Source organism: Panicum hallii, chromosome 3, assembly GCF_002211085.1.
Source record: "Panicum hallii strain FIL2 chromosome 3, PHallii_v3.1, whole genome shotgun sequence".
In the NCBI taxonomy this organism is placed as follows: domain Eukaryota; kingdom Viridiplantae; phylum Streptophyta; class Magnoliopsida; order Poales; family Poaceae; genus Panicum; species Panicum hallii.
The window spans coordinates 11,873,411-11,898,065 of NC_038044.1; the positions used below are offsets into that span (position 1 = coordinate 11,873,411).

Below are 24,655 nucleotides of genomic sequence, written 5' to 3' on the forward strand. Positions count from 1 at the left end.
CCTTGGATATCTTATCTACAGACTACCGAGCATCGATGCCTGCGAGCCGCTGGCACTACTGTCTGCGGGTCACTGTTTTATAGCTCTCTACCGGAAAATGCTGCTTCGGACACAAGCGAAAGCAGACACAGAGCTACCAGCTCCGTCCAAATAAACAAAGCCAGATCCAGATCGCGGCGACCAAGGTGGGAATCCAATGAAAGAAGTACTAGCGTATATCACATTAAGTTACAAATACGAATCACCAAGAAGCCCGAAAAAGAAAGAGGGAGAGAAAGAATAAAGCCGATGGACATACGCACGCAGCAGCAGCACAAATGCACAGTAAAGGGATCAATAATCGATCGATCGATGAGTGTACGGAGACACCAGCTCGATCGTGCGTGGCAATGCACGACGCACGAGATCTCGTCCATGGATCACACCACCACCACCACCACCACCACCCTCTGATTCTATCCTCCTCATCAGAAGAGGCCGCCGAGGACCGCGGCGCCGAGCACCCCGAGCGCGGCGGCCCACCTGGCCACCCCGGCGGCGGGCGCGGCCGCCGACTTCTTGTCGTCGTCGGCGGCGGTGGAGTCGTCGGCCTCCGGCGGCTCGGCGATGCCGGTGGCCTTCTTGTGCTTCTTCTTGGTCTTGGACTTGGCCGGCGCCGGGGCCGGCGCGGGCGCCGGGGTGGGCGGCTTGGGGCCGAAGAGCTCGTACGGGAGCGGCACCTTGTCGACGGGGTAGACGGCGAGCGGGAAGTCCTTGCTGACGGGGCTCCCCAGGAGCATGGAGTTGACGCCGGTGGAGACGTTGACGTTGTTGCCCGCGCGCTTGATGTCGTACCTGTACGGGCCGTCGTGCCCGGACCCCTGCGTGTTGACCTTGCCGTTGAGGGTGCCGAGCATGGAGAGGCTGTAGAACCTGGGGAGCACGCAGTAGAGCACCAGCTGGATCTGGTCCTGCGGCGACAGCCCGTTGAGCACGCCGGCCTTGAGCTTGTCGAAGGCGGCGTTGGTGGGCGCGAAGATGGTCAGCCCGTTGTAGCTGTCCGTCAGCTGCGCGTTGATCTGGGTGTCCACGCGCGTGTCGTGGAGGAGCTGCTTGAACTCGCTGAACTGGTCGTCCTTGAGCGCCTTGTTCACGTCCGTCGGCGGGGCCGCGTCCGCCGCGCCGGCAGGGCCGGCCGCCGGCTTCGCCTTGGTCTTCTGCGCCGCGGCCAGCGCCGAGGACGCCACCAGGAGCGCCAGCAGGATGGCGATGCGCGGCGAGGCGGCCATGGTGGTGGCGGCCGTGGACGGTGCTGCTGGTACGGTGCCGGTTGGTGTGCTTGCGCGGTGGCGGGCGGGGTGGAGGCGCGGATCTGGGCCTGTGTTTAATAGACTTATAGCAGCGGTTGGTGGGACGCGAGCGCTTGGTGCGGGCGGCGCACCGGCGTGAGCTGGACGTGGTGGGCTGAGTGAGGGTGAGCTGGGGTTATAGCAGGCGACGGGGCCTGCCTTTGCGAGCGTGGCAAGTCAAGTGTCACGGCAGCCTCCGTTTCAATTTCTTCTTTTACGCGCGCGACGATGTGATCCTGCGAACCACCTGAGCCTGGACTCACCGAGAAGCTAGTAGTACTCGTTGGTGTACACAGTAGCCAGTACACGCCATCTGGACATGTGGATACCAATTGCCATCAGTCTACAGGCAAGTTTCTCTGAGAACACAGAGAATTTGTGAGAATTCCTTCATGGTTGGTGCGCACCAAAAGGAACATCGGGCACTTGCCCTGCCTTGGGCATCGCAGATCTGGCGGTTTGCAGCACGTATGCGTCGGTGTACCAATCAGGTATGGCTGTATACACGTACTCGTATGTGCATGAAGTACGTAGTTCCAGGCTGCCGCATGTGGCGGCAAGTCAGGCTTGCCAGCTTGCCAGAGAGTGATGTTCTACCTGCAACAAGAAGGGGGCTCCAAATATCTCTATTCTTTTTCAGAGTGCGTATCAGCTAGGCTCCATATACTGTAACAAGAGGACGCGGAATGCGTTCACATCCTGGCTGGCTTTTGTCGGCGGGGAGTTGTATATATATTCAGAAAAAAAGTGGTGCCTGCAAATTAGTTAGGCCAGGAATGTCGATTAGATTATCTTTTTTATAACTAGTTATATTGTCGCTGATAAGTAGTGCTCAACCATCAGCGCCAGCCCCTTTGCTGGCGATTTGTTAATCGCGCCTTGGACGGGCAGAAAAGAAAACGCTAATCATGCGTCGGCTGCGTAGGCGAATCCCACCGACAGTCCGGGCGGCCGCAGCTTCGAGCGTTCTACCGCAAGCTTGGCTGTCAATCTCAAATCATTGCCGCGGTGACAGCGTCCGCGCGACGCCGCGACGTGCAAAGGCTGCAAGTTTCGCTGGCCGGGGAGTGCATTCAGCGCATACGAGCGGGCCTGCATGCAATCGAAGCCCGACAACTTTCTTCAGAATCACAGAGATCTTCTGCACAAGATTATGCAATCGAAGCCAGACAACTTTCTTCAGAATTACAGCGAGATCTTACTGAAGATGATTGGTATGCGTGCGGCAGCTGACGAAGATTCTGGGATGTGGCGTCCGGCTGGATCTGCAGCGGCAGGCATGGCATCGGAAGCGCGTCGCGGCAGTAGCAGGCTGCGTACGCCGGGCCACGGGCTGACGACGAGGAGGAGATAATCGGCGACGGCGACGCGGCAGCGGCCCGGAAACCGACCGCCGATCCATTGCGCGCCGATCAACACGGCGCGATCTCTTCGGCTTCGTGGGCACGCCGGCGGCGGCTACCGCACAGGGAATACAAAAGCACCGACCCACCTCCCCGCACACGGCAATGGAGCAACGCTCGATCTGAAGCTCTTCTCGATCAGGTTGTCTGAAACTCAGAACCGGGACACGATACATACATACATACATACATACATCTCATGTTTCAGTCAAGTAATTCTTATTCTTACTTTATACAGAATCTGCAGATTACCCAAGCGACCGGTCTTCGCCTATGCTGAGATCTCATGTAGCCATGTGCGTACGGGAGGCCCTGGCGAGAGGCTAAAAAACAGCATCGGCGACAGGTGAGCGCCCGTCGCCGCTCGAGTTTTCCAGCTTGCAGTTGCAAAGGCTGCGGGTGCCTCGCACTCGCACTCGCACACGCTTCCGCCCGGGAGAAAGAGAAGCCGACGGCTCAACGAGAGGTGCTTGGCACGGCAGGCAACCAACATGCTGACATGCCGTCTCTCTCACCGAGCCGTCCTCCGTCAGCTCTAGAATGTGCTGCGCTGTGCTCCGCAACAACACCAAACCCCTTGTCACTTTGTCGCGCTCACGCAAAATCGCACAATTTAAACGAGGCTTAGGAGGGCTCTGCGTTTGGATCGGGTTTGGGCCGGACTTGGTTAGCGTTTTCTCCCTGGGCCTGCATGGGTTCCGGGGCCGGGCTCAACTACACCGACAAGGTTTGGGCCTGGTCCCCTGGAGGCTTCTTTCACTTGGTGGAGTGACCTGGTGAATTGCAAAACTGGTGGCCTAATTGAGGCCCTCTTTTTATTCCGAAGAAGAAAATAAACGAGGCCTTCTTCACCATAGATTTAGCTCCTCCAAAAACAGTGAGAGCACTAAGAAAAAAGATTAATTTTGCTAAAATACTAAAGAAAAATAATTCTACTGAGGAAAAACAGGAAATGGAGAAGTAAACAGCTCAGTAACTGAGCATCATTAACATTCAGGGATCGGGATCACATGGCCCGGTTTTTCCAAACCAGGTGAAGCAACGAACAAATCCAAGATCAAGAGAAGATCGCAACAAGAACTACTCATGCACATGCACGCCGGCGCCGTGGCGGGACGATCGCTTCCTCCACGGATTCTTACAACAGGCTGCCTGCCGCGGCGAGAACCAGCGCGGCCAAGCTCCACCCGGCGACCCTGGCGCCGCCGGCCGCGGCGCCGGAGGGCGCCGAGTCGGCTGAGCCAGCGGGCGCCTCAGCCACGGAGCCCCCCTTGGCTGGCTTCTTGGTGGGCGCGGGCGGCGCGGACGACGGGGGCTTCACGCCGAACAGGTCGTTGGGCAGGAGCACCTTGTCGACGGAGTAGACCGCGAGCGGCTGCGTGTCGCGCAGCGCGGTGCCGACCCTGGTGGCGACGAGCCCCGTAGAGACGTTCACCTGGTTGTTGCTGTCGGCGGTGATGTTGAGCGTGTAGGGCCCGTCGGAGCCGGACGCCTGGGTGCGGACGGGGTTGCTGGCGGTCTCGAAGGAGTCCAGCGAGTAGAACTGCGGGAGGATGTGGTACTGCACGAGCGACACCTGCTCCTGCTGCGACAGCTTGTTGAGCGTGCCGGGCTTGAGGCTGTTGAAGGCGTTGTCGGTGGGCGCGAACACGGTGTAGCCGCTGCCGAAGGAGTTGTTCAGCTGGCCGTTGAGCTGCGTGTCCTGCTGCGTCGCCTTCATCAGCCGGATGAAGGTCGCGTACTGCCCGCCCTTCTCCAGGATAGCCGTCACGTTCGGCGGGCCCTTGGGCGCCGCCGGGCCGGGCGCCTGGCACAGCACCGCCGGCACCGCCAGCGCCAGGAACGCCGCCGCCAGGAGGCTTCTCGCCGCCATTGATGAGGATGAGGTGGGAGGGGCGATGCTCACAGCTCACTCCACCACTGTTAACTGCAGGCAGGGATCGAGATGATGGTGTCGACGGCGATATATAATAGGCGCGGCGCGGATCGATAGGAGTTGTCAGCATGTGGGAGGGGAACAGTCTGGCAGGGGAGCCCGGTTTTGACCGGATGGTTCGGTGATCTGATAGTGGAGGCGCACGGAATCACAGATGGGGGAGGATTAGTTAAGAGCAAATTGCAAGTACGGTTTCAGGTTGTTTAATCTCCTCCTTCAAAGTTCAGCTGTCGCTCAAGATGCAGATCGGATTTGCGCTTAGTTAAGTGTGGGCCAGATCGGTTTCAAAGTCTTACATTGATTCCGATTTAATATCAGCGGAGAGTTTTCTTTCACGGAACATGAAATTTGGTGGCGCTGATGGGGGGCTACATCGTCAAACTTTTGCTGATGGTTTGCCAATTCGTCTTGCCTTGACAAAAACAGCACTGCATCGTGCCGCTCATGGCATAAAAGGAAGAGTCTCACTGTGTGCTGCTGATCAACCCCCTGCGTTTCTGAAATGCAATCACATGGACCAATCAACGGTCCTCTGCAGGACACTGCATGACAACCGTATGATCCATCAGAAACGAGCACATCACTGTGCGATGGGATAAGCAGAAAAAGACCCCTATCTATATTCAGCATTCCTCAGTTTTTCCCCCTTCTCTGAAGTCTGAACAACGGTCACCTAACAATGCACAGCTTTGCTTTAAGACCGCAGCCAGATTCAGAAACCCATTCGTGCTTGCACGACTCCAAATTGCCACCGGGAGCACGCCGGAACTCAACTCGGTTGTACTACCTGTCGGACAATTCAATTTCGTGCCTGCCCACCAACGTATGCCGTTGGTCGTTCCACCGACAAGAAATGCGTGCTCGCCGGTCATCTACTAAGGGGGCGGAGCCACACCGTGATGCGCGTGCTGCAGCACGGACCCAGCCCAATTTATCCCGTACAAATCTCTATATTAATTAGGTCTAAAATAATATTATTAAGCATAATTTTAATTATTTTAGCACTTATCCATTGGTTAAGCCCGGGCTGGGCAGCCTTTCTTGCTCCAACCCTGATCTACTATACTGTACTATCTGTAGAATGAAGGGAAATCCAGGCGCATAAGTGACCAAGAAAGTGTTTGCCAATGTGTGCCATGATTGAGCACACACATAATCAAAGGGATTAACAGGATGTACAGGATCGTACTCTACTTCGAACTACAATATCAGGGTTTGTTTGAGCTGCAAGCGATCTAGTTGGGGGCATCTCGGCCGTGCTTTCTCGCAATCCCAAAGGTCTCGGATCCTGCTTTTTATATTGTTCGATCACGTTGGCAAGAATCTCCCTCAGCAGCCAGCATAAGCGGACGGTGCTGACCGGAATGCATAGCTGCTCTGCTATGCTCAAGAGTCTCCCGATGATGCTTCACAGAAGATAAATAGAAGAAATGCCAGGTGGTCATGCTGTTGGGGACCCCCGCCGAGAGTCCATAATGGCAGGGCCGTTGCCCAACGGCAATATCTGTTTGATCTCGTCGCGTGACCCCCACAAGTTATGAGTGCTGCCGAGAAAACCCGTTCCGGATCCAAAGCAACTCGATCCCACAAAACCAACGGGAAATTCTATTGGCGCGCTGGGATTTCGTGACCACAAAACTGCAAGTCCGATCGCCCCTTCCAAGGCTAAAAAGAACAGCATGTGGGCTTCGCTTCCTGCGAGATCTCTTCTTGACCTGGGTAAACTACAACAATAGACAAACATTTGTGTTCTGAACTTGGTCAGACGAAGCAGCGTTTGATTGTTTCTACCCGACCATGTGATTTTCAGGTTACAATACGAGCAAACGACAAGGGCGGAAAGTATCCGTTGCCTTGGCAGTGCAGGAATACAGGGGCCGTTCCTGATGCCACTAGTATGTTATGCGTTGGTAACTGGACGAAACATTTCGTCCAGTTACTACATCGTCACGATCACTGAACTGCACGGATTTATAAATATTTGCTTGGATCAGGCACGCATACGAATCCGGCCTATCTGAATGTTAGGTTATTCAAAGCTGCTGGCGCGAGGTAGCTAGGGCATCACTGTAGCAGCATTTGCTGTGCCTGGCCGTGCAAGTTGCGAGTTAGCTGACCCCACGGCGAAGGAGGGGCGCCAAATTGGCCGGCATATATTCACGTGCCAAGTTGCGCTAGACCTGCCATGTGCTATGATTCTGTCTTCAGAAGGACTTTGCTCAATCAGTGAGGTTTAGTAGTATGTGCAGTACAGTACTGAAGAACTTCAGATTGATCATCCCTTTGTCCGAAGCTTCAGATGAGCCCCTGCTCGTTAACTGTGCTACTAGCACTTCATCAACCCTTATCGATGGCTTCTCTTTTTCGGAATAAGAATGATGCCCTTTTCTATCGGTTCAGCTCTGTAAAAGGCAAGCATCTAGCCTGACCTGAAAGGCTCCGCCAGCATGTCACTGGCGTGCCTTTCGTCTGCGTGAAGCGGCAGCTAAGCTCCTCTGATCGACTTCTGTGTGGTTTCAGTGAAGACGAAGAGGTTTTGTGGATGGGCACAAGAATTGCCTGGTGTTTGCGATTCATCCGCAGGCTGCTGGAATGGAGCCTGCTTGTGCGTTGTCATGGAGGCATGGAGACCCCACGGCATGTTCACCAACAGGAGGAGATCGCTTATCCTAGCTGGGGCAGCTTGATCCATATGCCTGCAGCCTTGCAGGCAATGTTTCCAGGCCAGGCTTGCCGCGAGCAGGATCAGGTGGCCGGTCACATGAATGCCACGTCAGTTCTGAACGTTCAGATCCAAGGTCCAGGTAGCAGCTGGTACGGCTCTCGACCTATAAATATGATTGATCCATTCATCAGCGCCGGAATGACTTCAATTCCTCTGGTCAGAATTATTGTCTACTGTTCTTTAGCAGGAGGACCATTTCTAGGTCTCCTACAGGTCACTGACTCGCACGGCTAGACAAGGGCCCTTCCCGGCGTAAAAACGTAAAAAAACCGTAAACGCAAAGATGCCAAATGAATCTTGCTAATTTGAAGTACTAAATGAAGTCTATTTACAAAACTTTTTGCATGGATGGGCTGTAAATCGCGAGACGAATCTAATGAGCCTACTTAATCCATATTTTGCAACAGTAATGCTACAGTAACCATCCGCTAATTATTGCTTAATCATAGATTAATTAGCATCATTAGATTCGTCTCGCGATTTACAACCCATCTGTGCAAAAAGTTTTGTAAATAGACTTCATTTAGTACTTCAAATTGACAAGATTTTTTTGAAATTTTTTTTTTTGCCTTTTTGCGCCCTGATCTAAACAGGCCTAAGATAAAGTTTCGTCCCTCTTGCAAAAAGGCGCAGGACTCTGAATGCCCTTGAGTATTGACTTGTTAAGGCTGTTAGTATGGACTTCGATCCAAATCTTCAGAATTCTGTTTAATTTGTCTGAAACATAATTAGTTCAAATTTGGACTGATTATCGAAAGCGGCACCTCTCTCCCAAACCATTAGTGTACTTTGTTTACTAGGATTTTCCGAATTGTTTACATTAAAAAAATGAAAAATAGAGGGTCCAATTTTCTTCAAATATTATTGAGGGTTAATGCAATTTATCCCAAAATTCGAGGGGTTATGATAATAAAATGATAAAATATCCAAAGAAACAACTTTTTGTTGGAAGAATTCAAATAATCCTGAACGTATTCCAACATGGCTGATAGTATCCAGCCCACTGACAACTAACCACAAGACGGCCCTCTCTCGAGTCCGTTACTCAGTTTGCTTCTACCCGGCCAGGCGCCCACTTCCCTCCATTCCCACGCGAAGCAGAAAAAAGGCGCGGGAGTTCGACAGAAATCGCCGCCGGAGATGTCGTCGGTGACCACGAAGCTTTCCAACACCGCCGCCATCGCCTCATCGGAAGTGCAGGCCCTCGTCGCGGTAAGATCCCTCCGGCCTCCGCAGCCCATCTCTCTATCGCGGCTCGCGGGCACCAACTCCCCCTCTTCGGTCGCGCCCCGCAAGACCCTAACCCTCCGTCGATTCCCCAACCCGCAGGATATGCGCAAGGCTCTCGGCAGCATGAAGTCCCTCGCCGTCGAGTACGAGAGGGACGGCAAGTCCGATAAGGCAAGGGCACACGAGCGTTCCCCCATTTTAATCCCCATCTCACCTCACCTATAAACCCCTAACATCCCAACCGCATGAGATTGTTCATTTCAGGTGCAGAAGCTTGAGGAAATGGTGCTGGAGATGGTGGCTTCGTACGAGGACTGCACGGCCTTGACCCAGGCGATTAAGGCGGTGCCTGAGGTGTACCAGCCCTCTGATCAGGTAGGGGTGCTACCTGCCGTCCGGATTGAAGCAATTTAGGGCACTTGACATTGGAGCAATTTTGTCTAAATCTTTTGTCTTTGTTGTTTTGGTGCGGTCTCCAATTGAAGTCAACGGATTTCAAAACATTGATTGAGGCGGAGGTAAACAAGATCAAGGAAGCCTCATCAGCATCAGAACAGAACCACCCGCTCTTTCGACAGTTCAGGGAGTCTGTTTGGGTATGTACTGTTCACTGATCATTTGATGATCATTCGGGATTGTACATTTTACCTGTGCTCTAGGTGCTCAAGTATAATCGGCAATGGGTAAAAAGTGAATTTGAAAATACCAGCTTCCTAGAATGAATTTCAGTTGGGTTACATTTGGAAAAAAAAATGACATGTTTGTGTGTACTTGCAAGATGTGTGATCTTCTTTGTCTTCTGTTGTCCTCTGCAGAATGTTCATCATGCAGGTCAGCCAATGCCTGGTGAGGAACAGGAGGACATTGTCATGACTAGCACCCAGATGAGCATCTTAAACGTCACATGTCCATTAACTGGGAAACCAGTGATTGAGTTGGTAGATCCAGTTCGCTGGTATGAGTACAATTTTCTTTTGTAACCTTTTGAATATTCTTAGTGGTTTTTCGGCTCAATAACCGAAAATTGAGCAGTATACTGTTCAACCTGATAAAAAACGACTGAAGCTTTTAGACTCTGTCATGATAAAAGAGAATGATTGGCGACAATTTTATTTTCAACTGATAAAAATGGAATGAAAATTGTAGGCACAAGAAACATGATCCCACTGCACTTTGAATTATGTTTAATTGTTCATTGAGTATACAATTTTCTTGTAAGCACTTTGAATTATGTTTAGTTGTTTATTGAGTACTACAATTTCTCTTGTATCCTTTTGATGACTTACTGAAATCACAAATCAGGATTACCTCAATGATATGGCATTAATGTCAGCTCTATGATTTGTACTCAGCGTTAAAATCCTTGTTGTCACTATTAGTTTGCGATTGTCAATAACATACAGTTTTCGACGCCAGATGTCCGGTGCTACTTGTACAACCCTCTCTGCTAACCTGACATTGAGACATAGCCCAAAAGTAATAATATCCCTTCTGTCACAAAGACATAAGTTGATACAACTCTGAGCCATTGTGACTGGTAAATCTTCAATTACCCTGACTGAACTAATGAATAGAGGGGATTTTTAGTTAGGCGTTTAAAATGTTTCAGTTTGGTATACATGTAGATCTAATTCATTGCCCTGACTGAACTCATGATGGTCTCTTATGCAGTGTGGATTGCAGGCACATATATGAAAAGGGCCCAGTAATGCATTATATAAGGTCCAAAAAACCACCACAGTGTCCTATTGCAGGTACATCGCTGCTCTCTGCCCATTCCTTGCTGCCTCCTTTTCATGAGGTGCTCACTTTGATTTTCTTCTTCAATCAGGCTGTCCCAGAGTCTTACAGATAGGGAAGGTTATCTGTGATCCCCTCCTCCGCATTGAAATCGATGAGCTGCGTTCATCAGAGCCTGCTGTTCCAAATGCGACAAATATAGAGGACTTTACCGATCTACTTGATGAAGATGATGAATGAGGAGCGTCTGGTAAAGGATGGTGTCTGTCATTATTGTGTAGGAGGATAAGGTTTAGTACGTTCAGGACGGACTGTCTTGTTCGGTGCTGTAGGAGGATGGGTTTTAGTATGTTCAGGATGCACTCTGTCTTGTTGAGTGCTGCAGCTGGAGAAGGATGGGTTTTAGTATGTTCAGGATGCACTTTGTCTTGTTGGGTGCTGCCCATGACCTCGGTATGTTTGAAAGCGAACACGATTTTGGTGTTTGGTTGAACTAATCTAACGGGAGAATATATGTTAGGAGGTTTATTCTGCAGTTTATGGCATTTCTCTCCTGTATCAGGCTGCTTTTATTAGATTCCATTGATTCCCACCAGGAAATGCACTTGATTCCTTCCGGACTTGATGGATGGCCTGATCAAATGACTAGGGAAGTCCCCAAGTGGAGCCCTCACAAGGTATGCCTCTACTTAATTTCATTTGTTTGTACTTTCAGGTTACTAGGAGAAACCATGGAGTAAATTTCCGTTTATCATTCATTGAATATGTTCATTCAGCCACCATTAAATTTCCATCGCATGCTTATTACAGTAGTTATGTTGTGACCCCGTTCTTGAAATTTCAGGTGCTCGGAGGACAGAAGCACCGTGGTTTGCAGCCACTCGACTGCTGCAGGCCTGGACCAACGGTTGGTCCACGGATGGGATCATAAAGAGGCAGCGGCACAACTGCAAATACTCGTGAGGAGGTGCTGTCGGTCGAGGTGTATGCTTTCAGAGTGGCGGTGGAAGGCGTTGGTTTGGCCAACCTCGGGCGCATGGTCACGGGCTCACGGCGCGGCTGGGAGGCAATGGGCAAAACGTCGGTAAGTACAGCCGGTACTGCGACGACACGGACACAGACACTATGCCATGCCACCTCTGGTCGGCCGGCGCCGGCCGAGGAGTGCGGCATCAGCATGCTGGGTGCACCCGCCTAAGATATAGACCCTGGCCGGATCACGTCTCAGCGTGCAATTTATCTCGACTTCTCGTCCTTCTCTACAGCTCGACGTCTGCTTGCCGAGATGACCGCTGTCCGTCAGCATCCGGGGAAATTCAGAGTGCAGGCACGCGCTCGCGGCGGATACAGCAAACCTGTCGGCCATGAACCGGGAGGTGCACTCCGTCCGACCTATTTCACAACTTCTTTTTTGTGTCCTTCGCTTTTACGTCTAAAAGGCAAAATCGTGGGTTTTGCTACTATTCTCGCTATATACTCCCTATATGTTGGACTATGTATTACTCAAAAACGTAGAGTAGAATTGCATTTCTTCTAACAACCAGCGTTTTAAGAAGTTTGACCAAACGACATGTTATACTGAACCAGAGAGGAAGTACGCGACAAAAGAGTCGGCAGAATACTCTAAACATGACATCTAGGAAACCACCTCTCAGATCAGTGCCGCCACCATTAATCCTGTATATAGTGAACTCTGATCGACAAGATAGCTTGAACGGGGTGGAGGCGCTAAGCAGCCCCAAGCAAATTATGTTCTCATGATAGTCTACATCGATGCTAAAGCAAACAAACCCTCTATAAATGGGTTTGTTATAGCATACAGCTTAGAAGAATACAGGCAAGTTCTGAGCAGCAACAAGTGCTGATAACATGGAGCACTAAAGAAGGTCATATAAAGTGCTCTAACACTACAGCTAGGATACAAGTTTGATCAGCATCCTCGATCCATACATTTTCCCCCAGGCCCAATCATCAACCTGAGACTATCCACAGTACACAACAGAAAAGTCCCTGCAAAATATGAAAGCTATAATCAGTGCATTCGCACAAGAACAGAACAGCTCATATGCTTAGATGCTGCAAGTGCCACTAACATGAAGACGAAAGCAGCACTAGCATTTCTTCACCTCCAAGATAATTTGACTAACAGATCAGATCATCATATCCATGGTTGAAAGATCAATCACCCTGCCAACAACAGGCCTTTGCTCATGAACCTGCAGGATTTTTTAGTTAAAAGGCAGTTTACTCTAGAATGACATCAAAGTTACAGACCATAGAACACTTACAGTGGCACAACTGTTGCCCAACGATTTTGGCACTTGTTGCTTCAAAGATAGGAACGGGGATGGATAATTGGCATCACCACATTCCTTTTGTTTGCTCGACGGAACCTTCTCTGCCAAAGATATGCCAAATATTTTGCAACTGTTTGTGTTAACATCCCTGTTATCTGTTCCATCCTTCCCAACAGAGTGAAATTTCTCAACTATTGCATGCCTATTTCCCACTTCTTCAGAAACATGATGAGGCTGGAGCATCAAAGTTTGCTCAGTTCCTCCAATACCTCCAGCATGGCCCAGCATAGCAGGTCTACCATCTACATTCTTATCCAAGGGGCCATGCCCAAATTCAAATTGGGACAACTTCGAATTACCTTGTTGAAAGATTAGGACGGATGGTGGGGATGAGGATTGAGATGGATTCATTGGTGCAGGTGACCCACGAAAAGCACATCCATGAAGTTGTGTGTGCCATTTATTCGCCACACTAGGCGCATGAGAACCATCTTGCTGATGAAAGGCATTATTTCTCAGACACGCATCAGCTAGAGTTCCTCGGTACGGACGAAATACTTCTTGACCTTGCAAGACCTTTTGGAATCTTTGAGATTCCCCAAAGCCTGAGCAATGGTAGGGAAACCCAGGGTTTCCTAGTGGTGTTCTGGCACCATGTCTCGGAACCCCTGGGATATTGTTACTCGCATCATTGGAGCAACTACGCTCATCAATGTAGTGCATATTCCTTGCTTCACATGGCTGAGAAGTAGCAATAGCATCATTGTCACGAGTTCTATAACCCAATAATTCTTGACCTTGCAAGACCTTGTGGAATTGGGCAGATTCCGCAAAATCAGGACGACCACTTCCATCTACCAAAAAAGATAATAGAACTCCTGAAGATCAAAAAATAATCATCAAGCAAACAGTTTTGCTGGGTGCGGAGAACAGACATACTTGGAACTAGGTAGTCTGGATTGACATGGGGAAGACATGGTTTCAGTCTCTTCGCATTTGGTGCAGACAGATGGGATCCTGAAACTGAACTAGTCAGCTCGATCTCCCAAGGAGAAATCCTGTTTGGTCGACGGAAATCTACATCATCATCCCATCTGACCTGCACATAGAATAATTGGGGTATTAAAGATACGTAAGGTCATCAAGAGGATTATGTTATGCAGCAATTTAAAACTGCCTTACTCAAGAGAAAATATTATCTCCCCACAATGGGGAAATGTTGTTGAACTGCCCAGGAATTTCAGGGCGATAACAAATCAGAATAAAACATACTTAATTATTTAGTGGTCCAGATGAAGGAAACCAGGCTGGCACACAACATGCCTTTAAACTAATACTCATCAAAATATGTGCTCTGGAGAAAAACGGACGTAAACTATTAGTGTCATTAAGATCTAACTATGTTGTAAATCAAGCAGAGACAACGCAGAGAGCACAGGTTCTATAGTAGGTTGCAATTTGCAATCCTCAACATTAGTCATTCATCATGTTACCACACAGATGTGTGTGATTGCTTACTGGCATATATGTAAGCAAATAGCGCAATAGGTTTAGACGGCCACGACAACTACATGATGCAAACTACTTAATGTGCTGCGTAAAGAAAGGAACATGTTAAATTTTGTGTATCTTCAACAGCAGTTATATTCACATATAGCTCAAATTTACCACCAAAAGAGTTATACAGAAAGGTAAGCTGGTGATGAAGGCATATATATCTTGTAAGAAAAGACAACATACCATCAAACATTTCCACTTGGAACCACGCCACATTGGGTCAGCATCACCAATTCCTGCTATGATCCCCGTGTATCTGCAGAATAGCCTTGCATGTCAACAGGTCATCATAAATTTGTATAAGATCAGGCAACTTTCCCAATCCCATCAAAAGAAGAAGAAGAAACCGTGGTAACTTTTGGAGCATACCTTCTTTCCGTAGCATCATCACTCTCATATCTCATTTTGAACCTCAACCCAGCAGAAAATGGTTGACTGAAGCTCTTCATGAACTTCGAATATGGTATAATGAATTCAGACTGACTTAATCTGCAAGGTTTTTCAAAGCAGTAATTGCCATCAGGACTTTAATTGTTCCTAGATAAACAGGCAAGGCTTGCAGCAAATCTCATGGACATTTACAGTTCTTTTTTCAGAATGTTTACAGTTCTTAACTCTCCACATCGAGGCCAAAAAAGTAACAAAAAACTCACAAGAGATACATAAAAATTTACCAGCCTACTTGTCATAACATTTAAAAACATTCTTGCTTTCAGATTGAAAGGGTCCAAATATAAGTACCATCATAGATTCAAGGAGTAATATCACCTAACTTTGGATTCCAATAAAGACACTGAATTACATAGACACATTAAGTATGGAAAATAGGATGCATTTAGAACTATGTAATGGGACTTGGCGCGCTACACGAAACCACTGGATCAATGAATATCAGACTCTTTCAAATCCTTATCAGCAAGCAGCAAATAGCTTGTAACCAATAAGCACATTCGACCTTCTAGCATCTCAAAGACTTGCATCGAAATGAACATATGAGAGCACTACGCAGGAACCAGTATGTTATTGATTACCTGGGGTTATAGTAGATGTGGAACACACTTTTGGTGGCAACAGCATGTGCTATGTTTGCTAGTGAACCAAGATTTGAACACTGATTATAAAGAGCTGGAAAAGCAGATCCATTTTTAAGCTGAGCTGCACGGCGCACTCCAAGTCTTAGCTCGCCATCATCTCCCCTGAAAATTATGAGGAATCTTCAGAAAAGAGCGGCACCAACATGTGATAATTATCTCCACGTTCGCGTTGGCCTACCGCAGAAATAGTACGGCGTCCCCTGAGACAAGCTTCTTCTTGTTGACAAATGCACTCCATCCAGTGGTTAAAAGGTGCCTGCGGGGCTGGCCTGCGTCACATTCAGATGCAGATTCATCAGAGATCAAGGACCACACATGACATAACTTCTCATGTTTGTCCTTTACATTCCTTAAAAGGGACCATAACTTCCCAATAAATAATTTGACGATTTTCATGAGCAGCCGGTAAATTTTAAATAGAGTTATGATAACTAGCAAACGATAGTGCAGATGCTTCGCGAGAAACACTCTATACAGCACACAAGAAAGCAAATGCAGAGAGCATAAAACATGGGCATAGTTTATACATTTCTCCCTCAGCATATAATCATTAGTTCTGATCATACAACCTGACATGTATTCTAAAAGGATGAAGTGTTCAATCATGACTGTAATCCTTGTCGGGCAAGGCCAGAAGAAACACTAGTCACCGACTGAAGTGTTGCCATTTAATCTCATTCAGTCATACTGAATCATTCAGGGCGAACCCGTACACAGTACAGAAGCCCAATGAGGAAGAGGTAATATATGCACGTCTCATATCTCAGTTACAAAAACACGGAAAAATCCTGCATATATTTTGCTGATGTACCTCGATAGATGTGGCGGAACCTCCACTCGGTTCCGTGCAAATCCTTGGCGACAAGTTCCTGCGACGGTCGCTGCTGGCTGTAATCCTGTGCGCCCCAAAACCACTTGATTCAGCAAAGCAGCTCCGAGCATCGACCGGGCACAGAAAAGATGGAATTTTTTTTTCGGTCCAAGCCTATCCAAGCGTACCAGAGGCGGGAAGCAGTCTTCGGCGGCGCGGCGCGGCACGGAGAAGCCGCCGTGCGTGCTGGTGTCGGACGCCGTGAGCGTCTTGCAGAACATGTGCGGCATCCGCGAGAACCGCTGCCTCACGGTGTCCCCGTCCTCGCCGTCGCCGCCGCTCCCGTCCTCCGACCCTCCGCGGAGCCGCCTCGCGACCTCCTGCAGGAGACAGAAGCGGGCGCCCGACGAAACAAATCAGCCCGAAAATCTTAACCGACGGACGAAAAACCAAATGGAATCGAACGCCGCCAGTGCACTGTAGCTGGTGCGCACCTCGTTCTCGGCGACGAGGGCGAGCTGCGCGTACACCTCGTCCGTGGACGCGTCCGCCTGCAACAAACGCAACAAGCCAATCAAGCTCCGCTCGCACGGCAATCCACAGAGACACATTGAGCTTGTAGGAGCTGCGAGCCGGCGCCCACGCACATGGAGGGTGAGGTCGACCACGCGGCAGAAGACGTGGGGCGGCACGGTACCGCCACCTGCCGCCGCCGCGGCGTCGCCGAGGTGCTCGAGGTGGCCCTGCGGGAGGTACACCACGACGCTCCCCTTCCGCGGCAGCGGCGCGACGGGGCCGGCGCACGCGTGCCACAGCTCGAGGCACACCGCGGCGCCCGGCCCCGGCGGCGGCGGCGTCCCCGTAGCCGCGGAGCTGGAGCGGCTCTGCTGGGAGCACGAGTTCCCTGCCTCCGCCTCCGCCTCGTCCTCCTCCACGGTGTCGTTGAGGTCGATCCCCGTCATGGCTGCTGCTGCGGGCGCGAGCGCGGAGCACGAGAAGGGAGGCAGGGCAGCGCGCCGAGCCGACGGAGCCAGCAAGTGATTAATGAGGAGGGTGGGGTGCGGGGGGTCGCAGGGGGGAGGCAAAGCAAAGCACCAAAGCGCAAGCACGCAGCAGGGTTATGGCGGAGGGGGCGGTGTGGTGGGGTGACACATCGTGGTAATGGTCATGAATGTGGGGGTTATGGCGGGGCTGAGGCTACAGGCAGCTACCTGGGGTAGCCAGCTAGGGGATGAAGGGAGACGAGGGGAGTGGCGGAGGCTGTCGCTGGGAGCCAGCCGGCACGAACCAGCAGCGGCCGGAAAAGATGCAGGGCGGGGGAGAGGACGGGGACGGCCGTGCGTGCCAGTGGAAATCAATAGTACTTCTACTACTACTACGATCCCCACTGCGGCGCTGCTGCGTCCTCGGGGAGTAAAAAAAGGGTGGTCGCTGGTCAGCAGCTGCTGCCGCTCGCTGGCCGGTAAAGAGATGAAAAAGAGAGCGGACGATGCGGGAGGCGCGCACAGTGATGGCGCAGGCGGGCGGCAGAGGAGAGAGGGAGGGAGGGGGAGAGGCGTGGATGCGGACACAGGGCAGGCAGGCGGCAGGGTGCCCGGTACAGCAGGAGTATGGATGGCGCGGTATGGTAGACTGGAGCGGGCAGGAGTGCGGGTCCCGCTTTTCCTCGACTACCAGACACCGGAAAAGCGTGTGGAGTGTAGACACCGGCCCCATACAGCTATACACATGCCAGTGGAGTGGTAGTGAGCTTCGTTCCTGGTCGCCCCCGCCCCCGCGCCGTCGCGTCGAACGTAAATGCGGTATCGACACATGCACCGTACAATACGTGCATCATGTACGAGTTTACGACGACATGACGGCATGTATCGGTTGGCTCATTGCCGGCTGATCCAGTACCAGCATGGTCGGAAAGAAAACAATTCCCCGCGCCATGCGTGCGAGAGACAACTCTGTTCGTGACCGTACCGCCTGTGGGTACAAACTTAGGGGTTGTAGAGCACCTTAAAATTTAGTTTAGCCTAGTACAATTTTAAACTAAAAATATATAATCATTAAATTGGACTGCGAGAAGACCCCTATGCTATCCCGGGCAGCAGGGGTCAAAGTGTCAAGGGGTCCGTACCTCCTGCAGCCCGGGCGTCCGCTACTGTCAACTCCCTGTCCGCGCCCGTGCCTCCGCACACACACCCCCACGCACGTTAATAGGCAGAGAGGGGACGTCGTTTTGGCGTCCCAGGACCTGGATAATGATGGATAGATTTGTTGATCCGCCGCTGCTCCTGCTCGAGCGGAAACCCCCCGGGGTTGATGTCCGTGCGCTGGCACGTCCCCCCCTCGCGCCACCGTTGGCCCGTGTCGCCGCCGCGGCGGGGGGTCCCCGCCGTCGCCGCGCATGTGGTGCGCGGCTCGTAAACCGGCGTTAAGGCGACGATTCGATTTGTCGCGGTGTTTAATGCGCCACCTAATCCGCGGAGCCCGGTCCCGTCCGACGGGACACCCCGGATGCACACTCTTGGTGTGGAAACAGTACTGACTCGCCACTCGCGGTACAAGTACGTGTCCGAGTCTCGGCTGGACTGGGAACCTGGCCGTGCGTGTGCTCGGCACGTGCTGGGTACAGCTGATACGATACCCCCGTGTGCTTGGTAGAAACTACCAGTCACCACTGGTACCAGTGGTAGACCTGTAGAGTAGTGGTGGTACTTGGCTACCTGCTGAAACGGTGTTAACACGCTCGTGTGGGTCAACACGCCAGTCTTCAGGTGCAGCGTGGAGTGTACTGTCCCGCAAATTGCTGGATTACCAGGGTGTGAGGCGCAAAACTCCCCAGACGGGAACAAAGTGTTTATGGCGCCCCATGCTCGGCGTGTGACCATTGACGCGGCTGCCCCCCGGCTGCCCGCCGCTGCCGAATTTGATGGCGCTGTCGCTGCCTGCCCTGCCAGTGCCACCGCTCCGGGCCGGCCGGCCGGGCAGCGTGCTCGTGCAAACAACGGGCGGAAACCACCCAAGCACCAAGAGCAGCGCGCAGTCACCGCGCCAGATGCGGCCTTGCCAGAGACACGGACAGAGGGAGGCGTCTCGGCGTAGATCGCCTCGTCTACTCTCGGCATCGCCTGGCCGAGGTGCCAGAGCGGTCGGTCAGACGCGCGTGGATGGAAATGGGTGGCAGGGCGAGGGGCAGGCAGCCGCGCGTAGGGTGAGCAGACAGGCTGCAGAGCAAGTGAAACGTCCCACCCCAACTTTCTCCTCGCTTTTATCGGGCGCGGGTCATAGCTTGCCGTTCGCAGGAAGCGGCCGCCTGCCGCACGCTGCTGCTGCGTCCAGGGCTCAGGCCTGGGGTGGCCGTGGCTCCGCCTCCGCTGTCCGCTCCACTCCATGCCCAGGGCAGCGCCTCTGCCACCGCTCCTGGGTACCCGGGCTGCGGCAGGGGCGCGCGCTTGTTCCATTCCCGCGGATCGCGCACCCAACCCCCGGTGTTCCGTGCGCCGTCGTCGTCACCCCGGCCCGAGTCGTCTCGACTGGCTCACCAGTGCCACCGCCTCTCGTCGTACAGCAGTCAGCAGGACCAGTGTACCCAGCGGTATCTCACCCCGGATGAATCGGTAAACCGGCCGCGGTGAAAACTCAGAGCGCCCCAGTACATGTCCAAATGGGCGCCCTACGTGCTCCCTGTTCGGGATTACCTTCTTTTGGCAACAAGCGGACGCCTCAAGTCATCTTGACCAGAGTTACCAGCAGATCGTGCGATGTCTGCAGTGCCCAGGTGCTGAGCTTAGCGAATAAACATGTTTACCACTTTTTCACCAGGCCCTGTGTAACCATAAGCAGCGGATGGCAAAGCATCCTGCCGGACCACGGACAGGGCCAAGCGAGAGCTGTTCCCCCCGTGCCGCGCTACTCGCCGCTGCCCCCTGCCCTCGCGCTTCCACGGTCGGGGTCAGGCCCGCCCGCCAGGCACGCAACGCAACACGAGCAGTCAAGAGGCTTGTTGTCTTGCGGCAAGAGGCTAGCGAGCGAGCTGCCGCGTTAATGGCGGGGCATCAGGGGGGAGGTGACAAGACGGGGGAGACGCCGCTCTGCTTTTCCGGAAGCGAGCGGCCAGGCAGAACCGGCGCGGCGATGGCGTTGTCTGTGATCGCTGTTGCTCGCGGGGTCGGCGTCCGCGTCTCCCCCTGTTGCGCTCCGTTGTTTGCTTTCGATTAAAGGAGGACGCGTCGCCTGCGCCCCGTCGCGGGGCCCGCCCGCGCCGCGCCCCCAAGCTGAGCAAGATTGCGTGTGGCTTTCTCTGTACGCGCACCCTGAGCCGCCGCGGGGCCCCGGTGTCGGCTCGGCTTTTCGGCATCGGCAAAGCGATGCTGTTTGACTCGACCTTTGTGCCGTGGCCCGTACATCAGACACTACGGACTGCCATTAGCAAGTGTGATGTGCTAGTTAGGTCTCGTTTAGATCGTAACTTTTTATAATATTTGGAACTTTTTGCTACTGTAGCATTTTTGTTTGTATTTGATAAATTTTATCTAATCATGGTCTAACTAGGTTTAAAAGATTCGTCTCGTGATGTACAATTAAACTGTGCAATTAGTTATTTTTTTACATACATTTACTGCTCCATGCATGTGTACCAAAATTGATGTGATGGAGAAATAGTGTAAAAATTTGGAACTTTGAATTGATCCCCTAATGTGATTTGGAGACCGAAAATGCCGATCAGATCAGGAGACTTGTAGTACAGTACTAGCTAATGTGACAGGACTAGCTGATGAACAGAGTGGGTGGTTTTGGAATAAGCACAGGCCGCACATGGCTTTCAGCGCAGGTGATGGCTAGGAAACTGCGTAATTAATGACGACGGGGACCTGGCGGACAGTTCGACCCCCCCCCCCCCCATCGATGCGCGATGCTAGTATCTCTGTTGCTATTCCGATTGGTCCCTGATCCAGGCAAAGCGTCACGCTAATCGCCAGTGTCCGGGACTAATCACGCCAGAAAAACAGCTGTTCTGGGTTCTACTCCTGCACTGGCGATGCACAAATCTTGGATCGTGGTCTCGTAGGTCGTAGCGCAGCGCAGTACAGTACAGGCGCCAGGCGCGTCGCGGTTGGATGTTCTTGTACTGGTTCCGTTGGCCGTGGGCACGGTCACGGCAGCGCGGCAGAAGATCCCGTCACCGCTGCTGTTCACCTCTCGCTGTAGCGTGCGTCTTTCATTCGCCGGATGCTCTCGCCCGCGCGCACGTACGCGCCCGGGGGGGCGGGCGGGCGGGCAAAGCAAAAGCCAGCGGCGGCAGGGGCCGCGGGCGGCGGATCGTCCTCCGCCCGCGTGGTGGCGCCCGGGCACGGGGGCAGGCTGATGCGACCAGGCGAGCGCGACGCCCGGCGCGGCGGCAGGGCACCAGCACCACCGCCATGATTCGCCGTATGATTGCGCGGGCCGGTTAACTCTGCTGCGTGTCCGGTGTCCCGTGTCGCGGCGCGCGTCTCCCTCCCTCCCTCCCCGGTCGGCCCGTGAGTGGGGAGGCAGCAGCCAGCAGGCACCCCAGGTGAGGCCAATCTTTCGCGAGCACCCGCGCGTGATACGCACGCCGCGCATGGCCGACCGGTACGGGAGGCCATCACAGGACGCAGGAGGGTGAGAGCTCAGAGGTAGCTGTGGTGGACTGGCCAACTTGGTCACTTGGTGGTTGCTGGCGTGGGCGTTTCATGACGGCGTACGGATTCACGCGTACACCGCCGGAGTGAGGTACGGGGGTGCCGAGACATTTTTGACAGTCGCAGCTAGTGTAAAAAAGTGAAAGCCCACTATGGGTATGGCCAAAGATTTTGGAGGAATATTCTTGTCCACCAGAGAAAATATCGCACTGCCCGCTCGTCACTCCGTCCTGAAATGCCTACTACGATTTCCGGATAGATTCGCGAGATTCCATGGCGAGAACGCGAAGGACGGGAACGATGGGGCACGCAGCTTTCACGAGCGGGAGGGAATCACGAGCGCCAGGGTGATGCATGAAAAAAGCGGCGCCTTGCTCTCGAGAGGGAAAGGCCCAGCCTTTTTACGAGTTACAAGAGCGTACCCGCCTGCTGTCCGTGACACGGAGACAGAGCACTTTTACGCGCGAGAAAAGACAGAGGTTCTTTATGCCGCGGAGCGCCCGCTGCGGCACCGCCTCTGTCTCTCCCCCCGTCACCACGCCGATGCGGCAGAATCTTCGCCGGAATCACGAAACAGTCACGGACGCACAGCGACTGCCCACTGTGTCGTGCACGGTTGAAAACCTCGGTCCGCGGCGTGCGAATCGGTGTGATCCGGAGGGCCTCGACGCAACTTTGCAAGCTGAGATCCTGCGATGATCCCACACGATCGGACATGGACCCCGGCATTAGTAAATGAGCATTGTTATCTTGTGCTACAGCAACACATGCGCCGTTGCGGTTTTGTTTTCAGATCCCCATGCCCCGGGCAAAGCAGCTTGTTGGTTTTTCTTTGAGGAAAAAAGCAGCCTGTTAATTAACTATACTAGCGTAGGCAAACTACTCCATGCATGGGGCTCTAGAAGCTAATCTGGCCGGGAGCGCGACGGCCAGGGGCCAGGACGAGCGACGTGGCCGCGGGGGCGCAGGGCGGAGGTTTTCGCGCGGCGTCACGTGGTGGGCGTCCACCGCCGGCCCCGTGCAGTTAGCACCTGATCGCAGAGCGATCCGCTGCCGCCGCCGTGGTCGTGCCGCCCGGTCGATGCCGCCTCCTCACCACCACCTCCTGGCCGCGCCCACACCCGCGCCGGACGCGTCGCCCTCGTACGCCCGGCGGCGGCATGGCTGCAAATGCGGTGCTCGCGCCTTGAATACGCCATTAAAATCCCCTCTGCCGGCTGCCGGGGGAAGGGAAGGGAGGGGAGGGGGGGAGGTCTCGGCGCCGGCTGCGAATTAAGGGCGGCTTTAATGGCTCCGGCGAGGACCGCCGGCCCCCCTGCCGCGCAGCGGAGCACCGGAAGGTCGCCGGGAGACGTTGCCACTTGCGGCAATGTGGGCATGGCTAGCGCCGTGGCACTGGCAGTACGCCGTTGCCTGGTGCTAATTACACCTCGCGGTACCGCAGTGTACCGCAGAGGCTGGGTGCTGGGGTTAAACAGAAGGCTGTTGTGAGCGTAATTGCGGGGCCAAATGGAAACAGTAGGCGTGCCGTGCGAGTGTCAATGGACAAATGCAGCTAGCGCCTCTACCTTTCAGGAAGAAGCAAAAAAAAAAACAAAAAGAAATGCAGCAGTTGTTAACTGATCATCTGGCTGTCCAGCCGGTCAAAACTATAGTATTTGCCGGTGCATTCTGGCTGCACATTGCAGTTGCCGTGAGCCAGTGATCCGCGCCATTGAAACAGAAAAAATAACATGGAGACGATTATCGTCTTCCTGGGCACTGCAATGATCGTTCTTGATCTACTACTAGAACAAATCGTGATACACGGACCCCTTGGATCGATGCATGACAAGCACCACATGCGTGTTTGCTTGCCCGTCTCTGCGCATGAGCCAGCCCCTTCCATGGTCCCATCAGCAGCTAGCTATAAAACGAAGCCACCATGAATTCCCCCCTGAGAAACCCATCTATCTACCTATAGCTATAAAAGAAAATGCATCATGCGTGGCACCACCTGTGTGTACTCCTCCACGGAATGAGCTAGCGTACCTACTGATGGACTTCACATGCGTACTGCATCTACTCGTACTGGTTTGGCTCGCGAACCGTCGACCGGGGGCTTCAGGCCCGGCATGTCCCCTCTTCTTCGCATAGTGAGTGGCCGAAAGACATGGCAACCTAGGACGGCAATGAATAGACGAGATCGAACAGCAACCTACCTCGAGGGCGGCCGAAGAGGGTGCTCGCGCGCTCTCGCCCCATCGGTAGTGCTCTCCTTTGTTGGGCTGTGGTTTGTGACAGGGAATCCAGGGGATCGGGTAAGGACACTGGTCACCTAGACTTCGATCACCTCTAGACAAAAAACATCACTAGTCTACACTCTACAGACTTGCTATCTCCAGTGACCACCTAGCCATCTACTTTTTTTTTTGAACGTAACCACCTAGCCATCTACTGGGTGGCTACAAAGAGAGAAAGAGGTGGCGGCAGTTCTACGGAGGGCCGGCCCCGATCGCAAAAGGGGGTGATGAAGTGATGGATGGGTAGCTAGTTTACGTAAAAGGAGGCGTCTGTCTACCAAAGCTAGCAAAGTTGCTCCACGGAAAGACACGCCATCCCAGCTCTTGGTGTTGCGGGAGATTCACGAAATGGCGAAACGCCTCCCGATCCGGCAGCGCTCGGAGGTAACGGTTTTCCACTGTAGGCAAGGGAACAAGCGGCGGATCTCGAGGACGGCGCGCGATCAAAACGCACGAGATCGACGCTTCAGCGTGACCGAGAGCGAGAGGAATCGTGGGTTTGCATCTATGAAAATATATGCCTATGAACCGCTTTTGTGACCCGCGCAAAGAGTTTGGCGCGCGCGCACGTACGTGCCCTACCAAGCTCTTTATCTTT

The 24,655-nt window shown here is 52.9% G+C and overlaps 4 protein-coding genes and 1 long non-coding RNA gene across 7 annotated transcripts; 2 read left to right on the forward strand and 3 right to left on the reverse strand.

The window, feature by feature from the left end:
• Positions 1–186: 186 nt before the first annotated feature.
• Positions 187–1,461, reverse strand: LOC112883800 (fasciclin-like arabinogalactan protein 13). Its single transcript, XM_025949031.1, has one exon. The coding sequence runs from the start codon at positions 1,266–1,268 to the stop codon at positions 468–470; it is 801 nt and encodes a 266-aa protein (XP_025804816.1). The 5' UTR covers positions 1,269–1,461; the 3' UTR covers positions 187–467.
• A 2,051-nt stretch (positions 1,462–3,512) lies between these two features.
• On the reverse strand, positions 3,513–4,757 carry LOC112886319 (fasciclin-like arabinogalactan protein 11). Its single transcript, XM_025952186.1, has one exon. It carries the CDS (start codon positions 4,602–4,604, stop codon positions 3,870–3,872), a length of 735 nt encoding a protein of 244 aa, XP_025807971.1. The 5' UTR covers positions 4,605–4,757; the 3' UTR covers positions 3,513–3,869.
• A 3,685-nt stretch (positions 4,758–8,442) lies between these two features.
• On the forward strand, positions 8,443–10,902 carry LOC112885749 (E3 SUMO-protein ligase MMS21). Its single transcript, XM_025951386.1, has 7 exons — positions 8,443–8,604; positions 8,722–8,793; positions 8,887–8,997; positions 9,108–9,218; positions 9,438–9,577; positions 10,294–10,376; positions 10,454–10,902. Exons 1-7 carry the CDS (start codon positions 8,533–8,535, stop codon positions 10,600–10,602), a joined length of 738 nt encoding a protein of 245 aa, XP_025807171.1. The 5' UTR covers positions 8,443–8,532; the 3' UTR covers positions 10,603–10,902.
• On the forward strand, positions 10,900–11,842 carry LOC112885750. Its single transcript, XR_003227244.1, has 3 exons — positions 10,900–11,039; positions 11,207–11,446; positions 11,628–11,842. It is a non-coding gene; the product is annotated as an uncharacterized LOC112885750 (long non-coding RNA).
• A 180-nt stretch (positions 11,843–12,022) lies between these two features.
• Positions 12,023–17,571, reverse strand: LOC112885748 (auxin response factor 15-like). Of its 3 annotated transcripts, none has more exons than XR_003227243.1 (12): positions 16,769–17,571; positions 16,616–16,672; positions 16,310–16,501; positions 16,122–16,206; positions 15,489–15,579; positions 15,248–15,412; positions 14,586–14,705; positions 14,400–14,472; positions 13,599–13,758; positions 12,651–13,513; positions 12,449–12,578; positions 12,023–12,372 (listed from the first exon to the last, which is right to left on the reverse strand). XR_003227243.1 is itself a non-coding variant. In XM_025951385.1 (12 exons), the coding sequence occupies exons 1-11, from the start codon at positions 17,081–17,083 to the stop codon at positions 12,513–12,515; spliced, it is 2,187 nt and encodes a 728-aa protein (XP_025807170.1). In that variant the 5' UTR covers positions 17,084–17,571; the 3' UTR covers positions 12,023–12,372; positions 12,489–12,512. The 3 variants fall into 3 exon arrangements, 1 of the variants encoding a protein (XP_025807170.1); XR_003227242.1 differs by having other exon boundaries at positions 12,456–12,578; positions 16,769–17,570; XM_025951385.1 differs by having other exon boundaries at positions 12,489–12,578.
• Between the last annotated feature and the right edge of the window lie 7,084 nt (positions 17,572–24,655).